Genomic DNA, 15,169 nt, shown 5'->3' on the forward strand with positions numbered 1-15,169 from the left:
TGAACTTCTGGGACTCAAATCTACATCCACCATTCGAAGGAAGGTTGTTGTACAGTTTACTTCCTGAAGGTGAATGGAGATTGGAAAAGTACAAATAGGTGGTGCTGATTAATGGAAAGCCTGTACATTGCAAAAGTTTTGTATATGTGGTTCTGAGACATTCTGGTAATATGTTATTTTTCTGCCTGTAATATTGTTTGTGGGATCTTAGTGACAATAAATGGTTGACACTCATAGGGCTGTTTGTGCACACTAAGGTTGTTGAAGACCACTTTCTCCTAGGACGTTGGTGTACATGTACATACCATTATTGTGGGAAAGTTCATCAGTAACCTTCCAGAGGTTGGTGGTTTACTGTGGACACAAACATTTCCTCATAAATATGACCGCTAACATTGAAGTGGAAGATTCCTGAATATGCCAGAAAAAAAAATTAAAAAAAGTAAGTAATCTACTGTAGTTCAAACACATCACTACTTACCATAAATATTATCTTTTGTGGATTCTGATGAGAATTTCTTTCACACTACGAGTACTTGCATGGATGTGTACCGTTTACTGCTAGTAGTGATTGTGCTTGGATGGTTTGCAGTGTTAAGCATGGCATACAAAGGAACCTAAGATGTATCTCAGCTCAACTGAGACTAGACCTGTATCAAAAATATCACCACAACTAAACTGGAATTGGTTGTACTCATTAAAATCTTAAAAGCCTTATATAACTAGGTCCAACTCCAGACAACCAGTTGGGTTGTGTGACTAACAAATTACAACATATGTTGAACTATTTAAGTCGTATGTCCAGTGGTGACTGGGATCGACATTTGAAACCCAGGTGTATTCTGCATTTTAGATTCTCAAATGTGTTAGCACTGCTGCATGCGAATCTCTTAACATAACTTTTTTGTGCCGAATCCTGTCTTGTACAGATGATACTGTTATTTCAAAAACAGACAGGATGTTTTGTAATAAAAGGACCTTGTTTGATTGTGAAAAAGGTGTATCTTTTTGCATAAAATGCAATAGTTTGGTAAATGTTTATCACTTTAATGAGAAATGCATTGGTTTCCAGTATTTATTGTTTGGTGTTTTATGCCGTACTCAAGAATACTTCACTTATTTGTGGGAAGAGCCTGCCAGAGACTCGGGGGGAAAACCAAGACCATCTGCTGGTTGCTGACAGACCTTCCCAAAGTATAGCCAGAGAGGAAGCCAGCATGAGCTGGACTTACCGACGGCATCCGCATTGGTGAGAGGTTCCACTGGCATGCTGACCACTAGTCCATGGTGATGTAATGGATGTAACTTTTGAGGAAAACCTAAAGCCCTGTTAGTCACAGAATTACATCTCACTTGATTTCCACAAATGACAAAACACCAATGGGGAGTTTGCATTAGCGTATAACAGAACCCTGAGCCACATTTTTCATCAAAACTTGATTGTAGCTGAACACCTGCAGTGTATCAGCTTCTATTGTGATGTGGTTCTGTCTTTAATGCAAGGTCACTGTGGCAAGCTGGGAAAGGTGTTTGACATCAATAAAATGGCATCAAGGCCCTCCTGCCGGGAATTTGACAGGTCCCCAGACACAAGTTCTTGGTTTCATGTTTGAAGCGTATATAAAGAGGTCTTTGGTTGCACGAGTATTGGCTGAGTCAATTCTAGCTCTTTTTGGCATTCTTAGTTTTTGTTTCCAGTATTCAACAGGTTCAGTGGTTAGCGTGTGAGTGCAGCACAATGGCCCAGGAGCCTCTCACTAAAGTGACTGCTGTGGGTTCAAGTCCAGCTCATGCTACCTTCCTCTCCAGTGATATGTCAAAAATTCTGCCAGCAAACTGTGGAACTTATAGAAATTCACAAATACATTGTCTTAGGATATAGCAAACATTTAATCAGTCATAAACTTTCACAAATTTAACAGTACACATTATCCTGTAAACTTAACATGCTGGTAATAACGTATTATTTAGTACATATGACTGATCTTGATACACGTGTAATGTGTAACAACAGCATTAGTAGTACATCTATGAGAAAGGTATACAATATGAGTAGCAAGCTGCAGCTGGTGGGTTTTCATCAGTTCTGTATATCTGTCAGCAGAATACTCCGGAAACCAATAATCTTTATTTACATTACATTATGTGGACATCATTCTACTCCACATTCTTGTTATCTACGATGTCTTTTTTTTTTTCTTTTCACTCAGCTACATCTGAACAATATACCCAACACTGCTGTTACAAGCCAGATTGTTGTTTCGAGTGTTTCATCTGTACCCATGCGCAGAATGGGTTATACAGGGCATGAATGATAGCATATAGTCATTTAAGCCTTTTCCAAACTTTGGTGACAACCTAGCTTTCAGCTCAGTTCTACTTTTCTATGTGCATTTCTCTACATTTTCAATATGAAACTATGCTCAGTTCCACGTAAAATCTCAGGTGTCACACATACCTGCATGACTGCCAAAAGTTGCAATGCCTTAACATAGTGATGTGGGCATGTTTGTCTCACAAAGAAGAAATCACTGTCTTGACTACTTGAAATGTTTATCTGGCTTATCCTGACAAATTCTGCTGACTACTGACTGTACTATCTATACAGGTTACTGTAATCAAGGAAGCCATTCAGGAACATTTTACCATCAAAATCAGAGGAGTAAGAAACTACAAAAGAGCTATAAAGTGACGCACAATCCACATGAGCCTATGCATGCCTGCTCTGTAACCTGCCATAGTTCTTGAAGTCCACTAACACTTACTACCAGGTATGTATCATTGCAGGCAGACCTTAATCCTGCTGTATTGATAGCTAAGCAAGTTTTGTGCTTCTTTGCATGAATGATTAAAGCTTCATGCTTCATGACATGAACAATACTCCATGCTGGAGTTCTCATTGGTCAACATGTTAGACGTCTCAATGGTAATCACATACAAAAGTTCTCATTGGTCAGCACGCTAGACTTCTCACAGGAAATCACATAAAAGAGTTCTCATTGGTCAACAAATGCTTCACCCTATCTGACCATACACTATAAAAATTAGTATTTTTAACAACTGTTCATAATCACCCCCCGGATAAATACATGATGTGAATGTAAAAACTATGGATCTAGAACTTAAAACTGGGCTTTGTAAAGGACTAGGGTAGGCATGCCACATAAGCAACAAAAAGCTCTTCATGACTTTACTGGAGGTGTCCATTTCAAACAGCTGGGGTCGACTTGGCGAGACTCGTGCCGGCATTTGGCCTTCTTTTGAAGAAATTCATCTATTAAATCCTGAAGTTGACAAAAAAAAGAATATCTTTATAAAGGTTTGTATAAGCAAGATCAACATATCACATGTAAGCACAACAAAAATGTTTTTGCTCATGTTATCTGATTGGGCAGATCATATGTAATCATAAACCTTGAGGTGTAGATCACAGTTACCCAGGGCACTGCTCCACTCTCAGGTTTAATCAAAGGATTTTAGCCACACAGATTTCAGATTAGGTTTTTCCTGATGGCAACTGTTTAGTGTTCAAGCCAAAACCTGAAAGTTACATTTTGCTGTTCCAAGGACATTGCCTTACCTGTCTTCGCAGAACAAGATGTTTGCCCTTCCAGTATTTGAGCATGCCTAGAGCCTGCAGAGTGCTCACTATATCATTGGCGTTGATACCCGTCTCTTGGCTAACATCTAAAAACAACACCAAAAAAAAAAAAGTAATAATAATAAATAAATAAACAGATAAAAATATCTTTTATTCCAACCATAATAAAATTCTTCTTGGTCGTACATCAAAAGTAAATATAGTACTTTGCTAAAAATGGCACAACAATCATTATGACGTCAAGAAAGATATAATGAAATCCATGCAAATCAAGCCAGTCTTACCATGATTAACTGCAGGAAAAAAAAACAAGAATTTATATGCCATGGTAAATATGCAAAACTTCAGCAATAATTAAGTTAGTTCTTGAACTTGATCTGCACAGAAACCATCAGCCAATCAAAATCAAGGAAATTGTCAAATAACACCAAAACTTGTTCAAAGATAAGGCTGGTACTGATCTCGGGGTAAACCATTCCACAATATAAACCAGTTCACAAACTTTTGGTAGAAATAAGACAACAGCCAACAGTTTCCTGTGTAAAATTTTCACTCGGGAGAAGCAAGTTTCAAACTCACGGCATCACTAATACAAGATCGTAGATGATTACAACAAAAAGAAATAGCTCAATGTAATTTTGTTGACTGTAACATAAACGCACATACCTTTGATGGAAATCTCATTACCACGGTACTTGTGTAAATATCCTAGCAACACTTCCTTCCAGTAACTACGGTAGCTTAGCAGCCCCAGATCAGAAAGAGGACGCTCTGGCGACCCTATCTTGGACTCTATCCTACTCAAGAGGTAGCCTTTAATCATACACAGAATAAATCAGCTTTATTAACTGCTAAGGTATTTGACTTATGGTAAAATAACAAAAAGAGAAAAGAGAAAACACATTACAAATAAAGGCACTTTGAGAAAAAAAATAAGGATGACAGCTACCTCAAAGGTGGAACTGATGTGTTGTATGTTTTAATCAAAACATGTGTGATAAGAACTGAGGAGTTTTACATGCTGCCGTACATCAGGCTGTGTCACATCAGGTGTTGGTGCTGAAGGTGACAAAAACAAATTGTGCGTACACCAACACTATGGTGATGTAAGTAAATTCTGACTGGTTAAACTGGTGAGCATAAATTCTGACTGGTTAAACTGGTGAGCATAAATTCTGACTGGTTAAACTGGTAAACATATCGGTAAACGTGAACGGCAATGAGCACATCTCAAGCCACCCAAAGCAATTACAGTATGCGGAGTCCTGTGTATGTTACTGTTGTCTTCAGAACTTTCACTGAATCTCTAACTGTCTGCATGCTGGACGATAGCTAGGTTACACAATAGAGTACACTATTATACAGCTCTTTTTTTTCTACCACACACAGTATTTATCCAGCTAGGAATCAAAGAAAACAGGGTGAGAAAAATGAAGAGAAGGGTAGCTTTTTTTAACACTGTCTTTAAGTAATGTGACGTTAAAAACAACCTCCAAAAAATGAAAAAAACAGGTTCTACATCAATCAAATCAGTGGTAACAAATCTAATGTATGGTTAAGTCCAGTTTATATACCAACACTTACTGAAGTCTATAAGCATTTTTCCATAGCCTTGTCTCATATACTGAGGCAAAGTCAGTATACAGGATACGTTGTAGTTCAGTATGGAATTCTTCTCCTGAAATCAGAATTCAGAAAACACATGGAAGTTTGCCAAATTAACATGTATGTGTTGATATTTGTGTACAAAGTTCACAGTCCTTTTGAGAACAACTGATCTTTGCAACCGAAGAAATGATACACTGTGAACATGACAATAATATTAGATTTATGGAATAAATGTACTTTATAACATTCAACAATGAAGACAAAGCCATTACCTTTGAGAAGTAGCCAACTATATGACAACCATGACTGTCATTCTCCGTGAGCACATAGAACAGGAAAGGCTCAACATCAAAATACAGAGTCTTGTGGTCAAGAAATAATTTGGCCAGCAGACACAGGTTCTGACAATATACCTGAAACATTAAACATGGTTGAAATTAATTACAATTATTAATTAGAAGTTAAATGGAACAAAATTTACAACTGAGCTGTTAACATGACATTTGGTACCTAACCAGTATTGGAATACATTTGCATGTATTTATTTGACTGGTGTGTTGTACTGCACAAATCAGGGAGTTTCAGGTCTGAGGTCCAAATGACTCCTGGCATAAATGACACTCCTCTCCTTTCAGAAATTCTGAATTTCAAAAATGCTCAGATCCTCAATTTTCTCCATTGTTTGTCTACTCTAAATAAGTTTTGTGCATTGCTCTTATTATACTAAATGTGATCAAAAATAGTTGCATAACATTTTTGACAGGTCAAATGATCCCTTTTTTCACCTTAAGAGACAAAAAAGACTTTGAAATTGAAACTACCTCATTTTGATTATTTATTTATTTGTTTGATTGGTGTTTTACACAGCAATGACGAATAGTTCACCTTATATGAGACAGTGGCCAGCGTTATGGTGAGAAGAAACAGAGAGAACTACATGGGCAGAACATAACTAGGATTATGGAGCTGGAGTGTACTGGGCAGAGCGCCAGGGAAGCACTGCATAGGACTTGACCAGCTACCTGACAAATCTGCTGACTCGAGGCAGAAGCCAAGTCAGAGGCAGGTAAAAATCATGGACTAGTCATCTGGACTGATGGAATCTAAAACACTCCCAAAGCAATGGTTATAACAGATAAATGTGTCTCTTAAGTACTATAATTTTCACCATGGTTATCCTCCAGATGATGAAAAAGTATGGATCTTTCATAACAAGGCTTCTCATACCAGACATGCTGTGATTTTTTTTCTGACATATTGATCAACGGCACATGTACCTTGTTTTTCTTGCCATCCACTTCGAACACAGAGTTGCTGCCCTTTCTGTAACACTCATCACCAGGTGGGTGTCGCCAAACACATTTAGCCTTGAAAAAGACATTCAAGATATTCAAGACAGCTTTGTTAAAGGACAAGACCAACGAATTTCAACTGGGTTTCAGTTCTCTCTAGATGCCTTTTCATAAACTTAAGACCGGCGCCCAAATAAATCAGTTTTAATATAAGCAAGTAACTAATTAACCCTAAAACAAAAGTGATGCATGTAGTGCATAAGGCAGTGCAACAACAACATAAAACTACCGTCAGCACACAAAGTCTGGCCATATGGCAAAGCTGTGTTGTGGCTATTTGCGAAAGTATATAATGATATGTCCCTTATATCGAACATTTACTTGTACTGAGAAGTACGTCCATCATGGGGCGTATACTGTATAAAGATAATGACTGTTTTTTTTATGTCATTTAAAAAGGTACATGTAGACACTTAGTATCAGTAATTTTAACAAATGTTATTTCTACGAAATATCGTCAACTCCTGTTCAAACAAATTGCATGGTATCTGAACAATTATTTCTACGAAATATCGTCAACTTCTGTTCAAACAAATCGCATGGTATCTGAACAATTGTTATTTCTACGAAATATCGTCAACTCCTGTTCAAACAAATCGCATGGTATCTGAACAATTGCTAGTTCTACGCAATATCGTCAACTCCTGTTCAAACAAATCGCATGGTATCTGAACAAATGTTATTTCTACAAAATATCGTCAACTCCTGCTCAAACAAATCGCATGGTATCTGCCAGTCGTAAAGGAATTATCCAACTTCAATAAAGTCTTACACAGTCAGACCTGATTTACTCTGATCTATAGATGACATCCTGCTCAAAAATATTTCACTTATGTTTTATGAGACTTGCTATTACTACACATTTGTTTTATGTAATGAAAACTGGCATCACATTTACATGACTCTCATTTATACCAAGCATTTACTAATAATAGATAAACCATTTTTATGTCCTGGCACATGTTTGTATTATCCTGATTATATTGCACATGCAGATAAATATCTGAGCAAGCATTAGACGTATTATCTGATTATCTCAATAAAACAGTAGTATTTTTTTTCTCAATCATTGTGAGACAGGGTTAGTGATTTTGCTGAGATACTTTACCTTCAAATAACGAGATTCCCTTAGATTTGTTTTATGGATATCGGGTACATGTAACTTATGATCAGATGAACAAATGTAAAATGATAAGGCACAGTGGAAGCGATATTTCCAAAAGGTGGGCGATAATATGTATAAAACCCTTTATATTCCACATGTACATAAAGTTGAAAATATCACATGGCATTTCCTACCGTATGTTTAAGTACATAAAATCATGTTCCATCCACCACACAAAGAACACATACATACTTTCAGAAAAGAAAACACAGTTTATGTGAAGAAGAAATAAGCACAAGTTGGATGTCCTCCATTGGAAGTACAAGACTATGCTGGATCTTTACACCATACTCAACAAATTTTCATGTATGTATGTATGTTTCATGTATGACCATGTATGCGTGTATAATGTATGCTTGGGGTTTAACGTCGTACTTAAATTTTTCAATCATATGACGACAAAGAAGTCATTAGGTGTGTGTGCATATACAGTGTCTTCTTGCGGCAGGGCGAGTCCATGTAGCCAAAGTGCTACCGCCTCTGATGTATCCTGCCAAAGACACTAGACCGCACAACTACCCAGTCACATTATACCAGACACTGGGCCAACCAGTCCTGTTTCCTTAGTCTAACTTCTCAGTGCTGAGATCCAAACAAGGCAGCACCTACATGTAGTATCATTTTATTCTTTGGTAAGATGCATCCAGGGCATGATCCCAGATCTCTCGACTCCAAAGCAGACACTCAAACTATTAGGCTATAGAATTGGTCCTAGAAACTCCTCATGACAGTGGCTGGCCTCATGTACTTGAGGCAGATTATAAAACTATGGGATCACTATGGTTGACTTACCACGTGTCTCCTCATGACACTGGCTGGCCTCATGTACTTGAGGCAGATTATAAAACTATGAGATCAGTGTGGTTGACTTACCACGTGTCTCCTCATGATCATGGCTGGCCTCATGTACTTGAGGCAGATTATAAAACTATGAGATCAGTGTGGTTGACTTACCACGTGTCTCCTCATGACAGTGGATAGCCTCATGTACTTGAGGCAGATTCTAAAACTATGAGATCAGTGTGGCTGACCTACCATTTGAGGCAGACACTCTAACCATTAGGCTATAGAATCGGTCCTAGAAACTCCTCATGACAGTGGCTGGCCTCATGTACTTTGGGCAGATTATAAAACTATGAGATCAGTGTGGTTGACTTACCACGTGTCTCCTCATGACACTGGCTGGCCTCATGTACTTGAGGCAGATTCTAAAACTATGAGATCAGTGTGGCTGACTTACCATTTGAGGCAGACACTCTAACCATTAGGCTATAGAATCGGTCCTAGAAACTCCTCATGACAGTGGCTGGCCTCATGTACTTGAGGCAGATTATAAAACTATGAGATCAGTGTGGTTGACTTACCACGTGTCTCCTCATGATGGTGGCTGTCCGCATGTACTTGAGGCAGAACTCACACAGGTAGATCTTTGACAGCCTGGAGTATTCATCAGGGTAAGGGGAGGAGTACCAAGTCTCCATCTCATACTGCCCCATTTCAACTTTCTTCACACGGTACTCTTTACGATCACTAAGTTGGTAGTGACTTGTCAGCTCGTGTTCCTACACAAAATACCACAGATTACTACTACAATTTTTTATTTAAACAATCACTAACTTCAACTTATTTATAAATATTAGCAAATGAAGGCGATATATACCAAGCAACTCAAGAAAATATACCCGACATGTGCAAGTGAACTATAAACTGTATCAAGAGCGATCTTTAACGAACATTATTTCACCTATTAAGAAGATCAAGTAATTTAACCTTTCAGGCCAAGTCTTACTTGATATACTGCCATGTAAGTTTTTAGGTTTATACTGACTCCATGAGGTCATCCCACTAGAAGCAAGCCTCTTGGAGAGTACTGTAAATCCTCAACCTTTTCCACCTTTAAAGCACTTTTTTCAGTAGAATTTGTGCATACTATTATTATGAAAATGTTGAAATAATTTGTCTGTGTAACTAAAGATGCAATCTTCATAACACTGTAAATTATTTCTCTACACCCCATAGTTCTCTCAGAATGTTTCAAAATAGTGGTCGTAGAGGAAGATAATAAGGTTAAAGAATTCAGGTAGGTGTAATTGCTTTTAATGTTTTTAATCTCTTTTTTTGTGTTCATATCACTAACAATGTGAATTTGTTGAAGAAGATATACTTTACCATTTTCTCGCATGCCCTTGCCTGGGCTTCCTTGAACATTTTGAGATCGTACTCGGAGGCAAGCCCCTGTAGTAAAGGTTCTCTACTCGTGTCGTGGAGCTCTCGATGCTGCTGATGCTCTTTTCGATCTTCATCAGGCAGCTGCAATACATGACGTCTTGACTGTTTAGCCTTTTGACCTTTAGCCTTCTGTTCTTCATTCGGGTTCTGCAGATGTTGAAATCAATACGTGAAAACAAATGAATTTTTATGAACTCTTGAGACGAGTGGTAGCTCCTGCTTAAATTACATGTATTCACATGATCTTAAACCCAGCAAGTTCGCTTTCATCAAGGCAATACCAGTTCCAGCAGAAATAACACCTGGTAACCTGATGTATGTACATGTAGGCGAAAAGAAGAAGAGGTAATTAAGTAGAGCAGCAAAGTTAACAAAAGAAGTTAAGGAAAAATGATTTACCCAGTTTGTGAAAGTGGGAACTGGTTAGAAATGTAACTGGCAGGGTATGGCTGTTTTAAGTTAAACAAACCAAAATGAAAAGAAGAAAAATTCTTACATGTCTCCTGAGATCCCGTCTGTCACTCAGTGTCTCAATAACTTTCTGTCTTTCATCAGCTTTTTTCTGTCGAAGCTCATAATTTGCCTGAAGAAGAAATCAAAGTTTTAGTCGCATGCAAAAATTTTTCTCTTGCTTAAGGCACCCTTCCCCTCCACCCCTTCTCAGACAGTGTTTAATTTTCTTTCCTCTGATATAAATTTTGGCTTACTGTTTCCTGTGCCTATTATTTATTTGAATGGTGTTTAACTCGTACCACAGTGATCAAATTTATCTGTGGAGGAAACCTGATCACCCAGAGTAAATCACTGCCTTCACCAGATAACTGGCTGACCTACCCACTTAAAATCACACCCTAGCTAGAAATAGCTGGAATGGAACCTGATACTGTAGTGGTCAGGCTCTTATTGGCTGCTCCGAGACCAATGCTTCATCCAATGAGGTCCCCACACATGCAATAAAAGACTTCCACTTCAGGCATAGAGAATAGCAATACGACAGTGCCCTGTTTCACCCACCGGTTGGGACTGCTTGTGGGGTAGCACTATCACTGGGTGGAGGAGGGTGTAGTATGTATGTAGGGTTCTCTTCCAAACTACATAACCCCAAACTACATTTGATGCATATTTTGGTATAAAGTACATGTTTCCCATACTTTGTTTTCAGTATGACAGGCATGACAATTGACAGCCAGAAAAAACATTGAAAATTCTGAAGAAAGTCTGAAAATACCTCACCCTACCTCCAAATTACATTCGCAATCACCTGTTCAGACAAAAATCAGCTGCTTTTGTTTTTTTAATTTTAAACAAAAAGTCTGAAATCAGCAAATTGGAGGAAAATTCCTTTGCCTCGTATGAAAGTCTTGGGGACCAAATTTCACTGTAAACTGACTGAGTTACATGTAAAGATATTATTACATATAAACACACCAATGAACAAGAGACTGTAAGCAAAATTTCACACCGTAGCTGTACAAACCTTGCATTCTGCTGGTGTAGTGTTATGGTAGATGGGACATGCTGATATGGTATGGTGGGTATCGTACAATCCTGAAAGGTGACCTGAAATTAAAAACATCTACCATCATACTGATTTGTCATCTGCAATAGATTATACATATATATGCAAGATCATTGCGATTTTTCAACCTCATGATCAATTACTAAGCTTGAAGAGACAGGCCAAAATTTTTCTGAAAAATATTTATATGATTCATAGGGATTCAAAGGTAAAGAGAAAAATCGTCTTGTCCTGAACATGGTATCCTTGTGAGCAAGACTTAAATTAGGAACAAAGTCTGCCTCTTTTGGTATCAACCTGCAGGCAGTGTACCTGATGAATCACAGCCAGGTATGTGACAGAGGCTATCATCCTGACTGTCATCACTATCGCCTACACGGTCTGTGTGAATTGGTGTAGGGGGCTCCTCATGCTTGGTGGGTTGTCTTCCCCTGGGTGTCTTTGGTGGGCGGGAGGTGATGGCCCCAGTGTCTGTATCACTGCTCGAACTTGAACCACAATTCTCTGATTTCTTACGGAGGCGCTTTGAAGGAGACTTCTGCAAACTGTGAGCTGGAAAAACAAAAATATTTATACTCATATATGTTCTAAGTTATTAAAAAACATGATGCCCTCCTTACCATATCATCAAAAGCCGCAGGTCCCAATTTGGTATTTATCAAGATAGGAAAGATTTATCAAGATTTATCATAAAACTGTACACTCATCATCTGATTTACTAACACAGGTAACACTAATAGCTGGAGAGTAATGATGTACACAACAATCCCAATTGTTTTCAAACGTAAAACTATTTATTTTGTATATCGGGAAATAATCGTACCAACAATGTACAGAATTAATAGTTGCAGAAACATGTGAGCATGAGAAATGTTGTACCAGCAGATCTCCTTGTCATTCGTCTGTGTCTGGGTGTACTGGAGATTGTTTCCCCTTCACTCTCCACATCCACAGAAAGGTCAGTTTCCTCCGAGGAATCTTCTGACTGAAGCACTCTTGTGGACTGAAAACACAGGTGTGTAATTACATATGTATGCATAAAAAGGTTTTTTACTGGACAATAAACACTGCCGCTTTTCCCCGTAAACCTACACATATAAGGGATATAACACCAAAAAAAAATAAAAAATAAAATAAAATAAATAACATAAAATAAATAAAGAAAACTACTGTGTAAACACTAAAATACATTGAATCTTTGGTAAATTACTCATTTTTAAGAGCTCACAATAAAAATGACAACCTAAAATTAAGTCCAGGTCATCACAAAGATGACTTTGAATCAGGTAAATACTTATAATTTTACAAACGTGAATGGTTGATTTGTTATGTTCTATCCGCCTCCCTTTGGATTACAATACCACTTGAATAGCAGTGTAGTTATTTATTATATTTAAGTTTTTCCCTGAACTTAAGAATATTTCACTTATATGACAGTGGATTACAATGTCACACAACACTGCTTCACTATCTATAAAGTAGCTGGTAAATATACTGTGACATTATAGTGATCATCAGCCAGCATGTTATATTTTGCATCATTTAGTATATATTTATAGACATAGATATGTAATAACATTAAAAATAAAACTGAATTACCCTAAATGGTCTACAATTTTGTCCATGACTAACTTTCTCATTTTACCTGACTGAGAGTTCTGTTGATGTTAGTAAGGTATTCTCAAAGGAGAAGAAAACTTCAAAAAAAAAAATGACACTATAGGCTGAAAAGAGCATATTTTTTTCTATCTCGTGGTGCCTGCTGCATAATTTTGCGATTTTTCGTCGCCATACATGTAAAGCCTGAAAACGGCAAAGGTGGCATAAATCAATGAGTCCATCGCATCCTCCATCTTTAACACGCTGTAATTTTTCCCGATCGTCAAGCGGAAAACGAACTGTACTGTTCACTACCTTCTGGGAAGAAGAGTTCTACTGGAAATGTATAAACTGCACTTTGGCGGTTTCCGACTGCAATTCTCCTCCTAACACAGAAGACTTCAGGACTAGTTCTTAGGCAAAATGGAGTCGCCCACAGCAGATTTTGGCGCTGACTTTATTTACAATTTATCAAGTTGAGGTACATATGAGAGTTTTTTATGGCATGCACCTGTGAGGAAATGCATACTCTTTTCAACGGTATTTGTTTGATAATAAAATTTTCTTCTCCTTTAAGTTTTTTGGGAAGGCAACATGACATCCTATAGGAAAAAGCAAATTTCAGCGACAAATATCATATTTTTAGACACTTATTGGCCTTGACACACTTTTGTGGGCAAAATTTGAGGTCATTCAGGGTATTTCATCTTTTTGAATGGTATGTGTTTACTTAGTTTTACATGACATTGTTAATACTCGCCTGAAATGAAATTCTAAAAGATGAAAGCAGGCCATAAAAATAGCAGTGTGCAGCATATTAGTCTAAGTCTGTACATTTACAAGAGACACAATTACGTGCCTGAGGTGTAACGTGACAGATCTCAGGAACTACTCCCCAAAAGAGGGTTGTTGTACAAATATCGTAGCCATTATCAAATGATTGAGTGAAAACAAGAGACATACCGAAATACGAGCTAGCAGTGCCTAAAAGCTGATATTTTCTCTATTCAGTCATGTTAATATGTCAAGATTGATAAAATATTTCACACTTCATACAAATTAAGGAGCCAAACTGGTCTTGAAATGGAAGGCCATGTTTCAGCTGGATGCCTAGAAGCTACCTGCGGCCTGTTACTTTTGTAAAAGCTTCAAATTTACTTCATTTAATTCTCTGTCAGGTAGCTTGCAACTTTTCCTGGCAGGCCTTATTCTAGAAAAAAGATAATAAATGCCCTTGATGTTGAGCATCATATGAGTATTAAATAACCCATAAAAATACTACATCAATCTGACAGTGACATTATATGCTGCTGCATAGTGAAAATTTAAAGCAGTCAATCTCTTCTGGTTTTGAGAGAATCATACTTATTTCCATTTTGTTAAGACTACATGTACCATTACCGGAATATACTGGAAGTTGTGACAAGAACCCTGGTGCTACACGGCCTCCCTGCATTAGCACTGGGCACATGGAGCGTTTTCTAACCCCCAACTTCCAGAACTCATATCTCTCATAAGCCCTATACAATCCTCAATTATTAAAGGAGGTGAGTTTGTTCAACATAAGGAAGTGGGTGTTTTGAAATCCGTACCACGTTTTTTGAAACTGAGATAAACTCAGTTATGTTTAATGTCAAATTTCTAAAATAACACGGTGTGTTCATCTCAGATACCAGTTAACCTAGGGAACTAAACTGTGGACATCAAAACAGTTACCGGTATAGGCCTACAACTAAAAAGTTGCTTCAAAATCCATTAGGCTAGCTACTAGTTAACGGTGGTTTACACTGAAGGGTGGGACAGTAACATCTGGTACATATACAACTGCAACTCTACACAGGCAAGAGCAAACAGCACATCAACAGGACTTAAGTTGTATTACAACAACAACAAGAGTTATGGGTCTTATTTTGTTGACGGCTAACTGACAATAACAACAAAATCCTCAGATTACTACCTTTCGCTTCGGCATTATTGCAGATTAACGGGGTTGATGTTCCTCTTATCATAAATACACTAGATGAAATCTTATATGGGTAAACAATAAGAAAACATTGTACACCAACAGGAAAGTCTTTCGCGGCAGAATTTTTCCG

The 15,169-nt window shown here is 37.7% G+C and overlaps 1 protein-coding gene across 2 annotated transcripts; it reads right to left on the minus strand.

The window, feature by feature from the left end:
• Positions 1-1,690: 1,690 nt before the first annotated feature.
• On the minus strand, positions 1,691-15,169 carry LOC135466818 (histone acetyltransferase KAT7-like). 2 transcript variants are annotated; one of them, XM_064744523.1, is made up of 13 exons: positions 15,031-15,169; positions 12,354-12,477; positions 11,787-12,026; positions 11,433-11,515; positions 10,452-10,538; positions 9,896-10,036; positions 9,091-9,288; positions 6,487-6,576; positions 5,482-5,622; positions 5,186-5,279; positions 4,268-4,414; positions 3,581-3,687; positions 1,691-3,284 (listed from the first exon to the last, which is right to left on the minus strand). In XM_064744523.1, the coding sequence occupies exons 1-13, from the start codon at positions 15,043-15,045 to the stop codon at positions 3,183-3,185; spliced, it is 1,569 nt and encodes a 522-aa protein (XP_064600593.1). In that variant the 5' UTR covers positions 15,046-15,169; the 3' UTR covers positions 1,691-3,182. The 2 variants fall into 2 exon arrangements, with proteins under 2 accessions (XP_064600593.1, XP_064600592.1); XM_064744522.1 differs by having other exon boundaries at positions 9,896-10,102.

Source organism: Liolophura sinensis, chromosome 6 (assembly GCF_032854445.1).
Source record: "Liolophura sinensis isolate JHLJ2023 chromosome 6, CUHK_Ljap_v2, whole genome shotgun sequence".
NCBI classification, from domain to species: domain Eukaryota; kingdom Metazoa; phylum Mollusca; class Polyplacophora; order Chitonida; family Chitonidae; genus Liolophura; species Liolophura sinensis.

What these genes read in the sequence shown, in the direction of transcription:
- LOC135466818 (XM_064744522.1), bottom strand. An exon ending in CAAGGGCATGCGAGAAAATG is followed by an intron (nt 9,289 to 9,895) that starts GTAAAGTATATC and finishes TATTTTGTGTAG; the next exon opens with GAACACGAGCTGACAAGTCA. An exon ending in TAGTTGGCTACTTCTCAAAG is followed by an intron (nt 5,280 to 5,481) that starts GTAATGGCTTTG and finishes TTCTGATTTCAG; the next exon opens with GAGAAGAATTCCATACTGAA.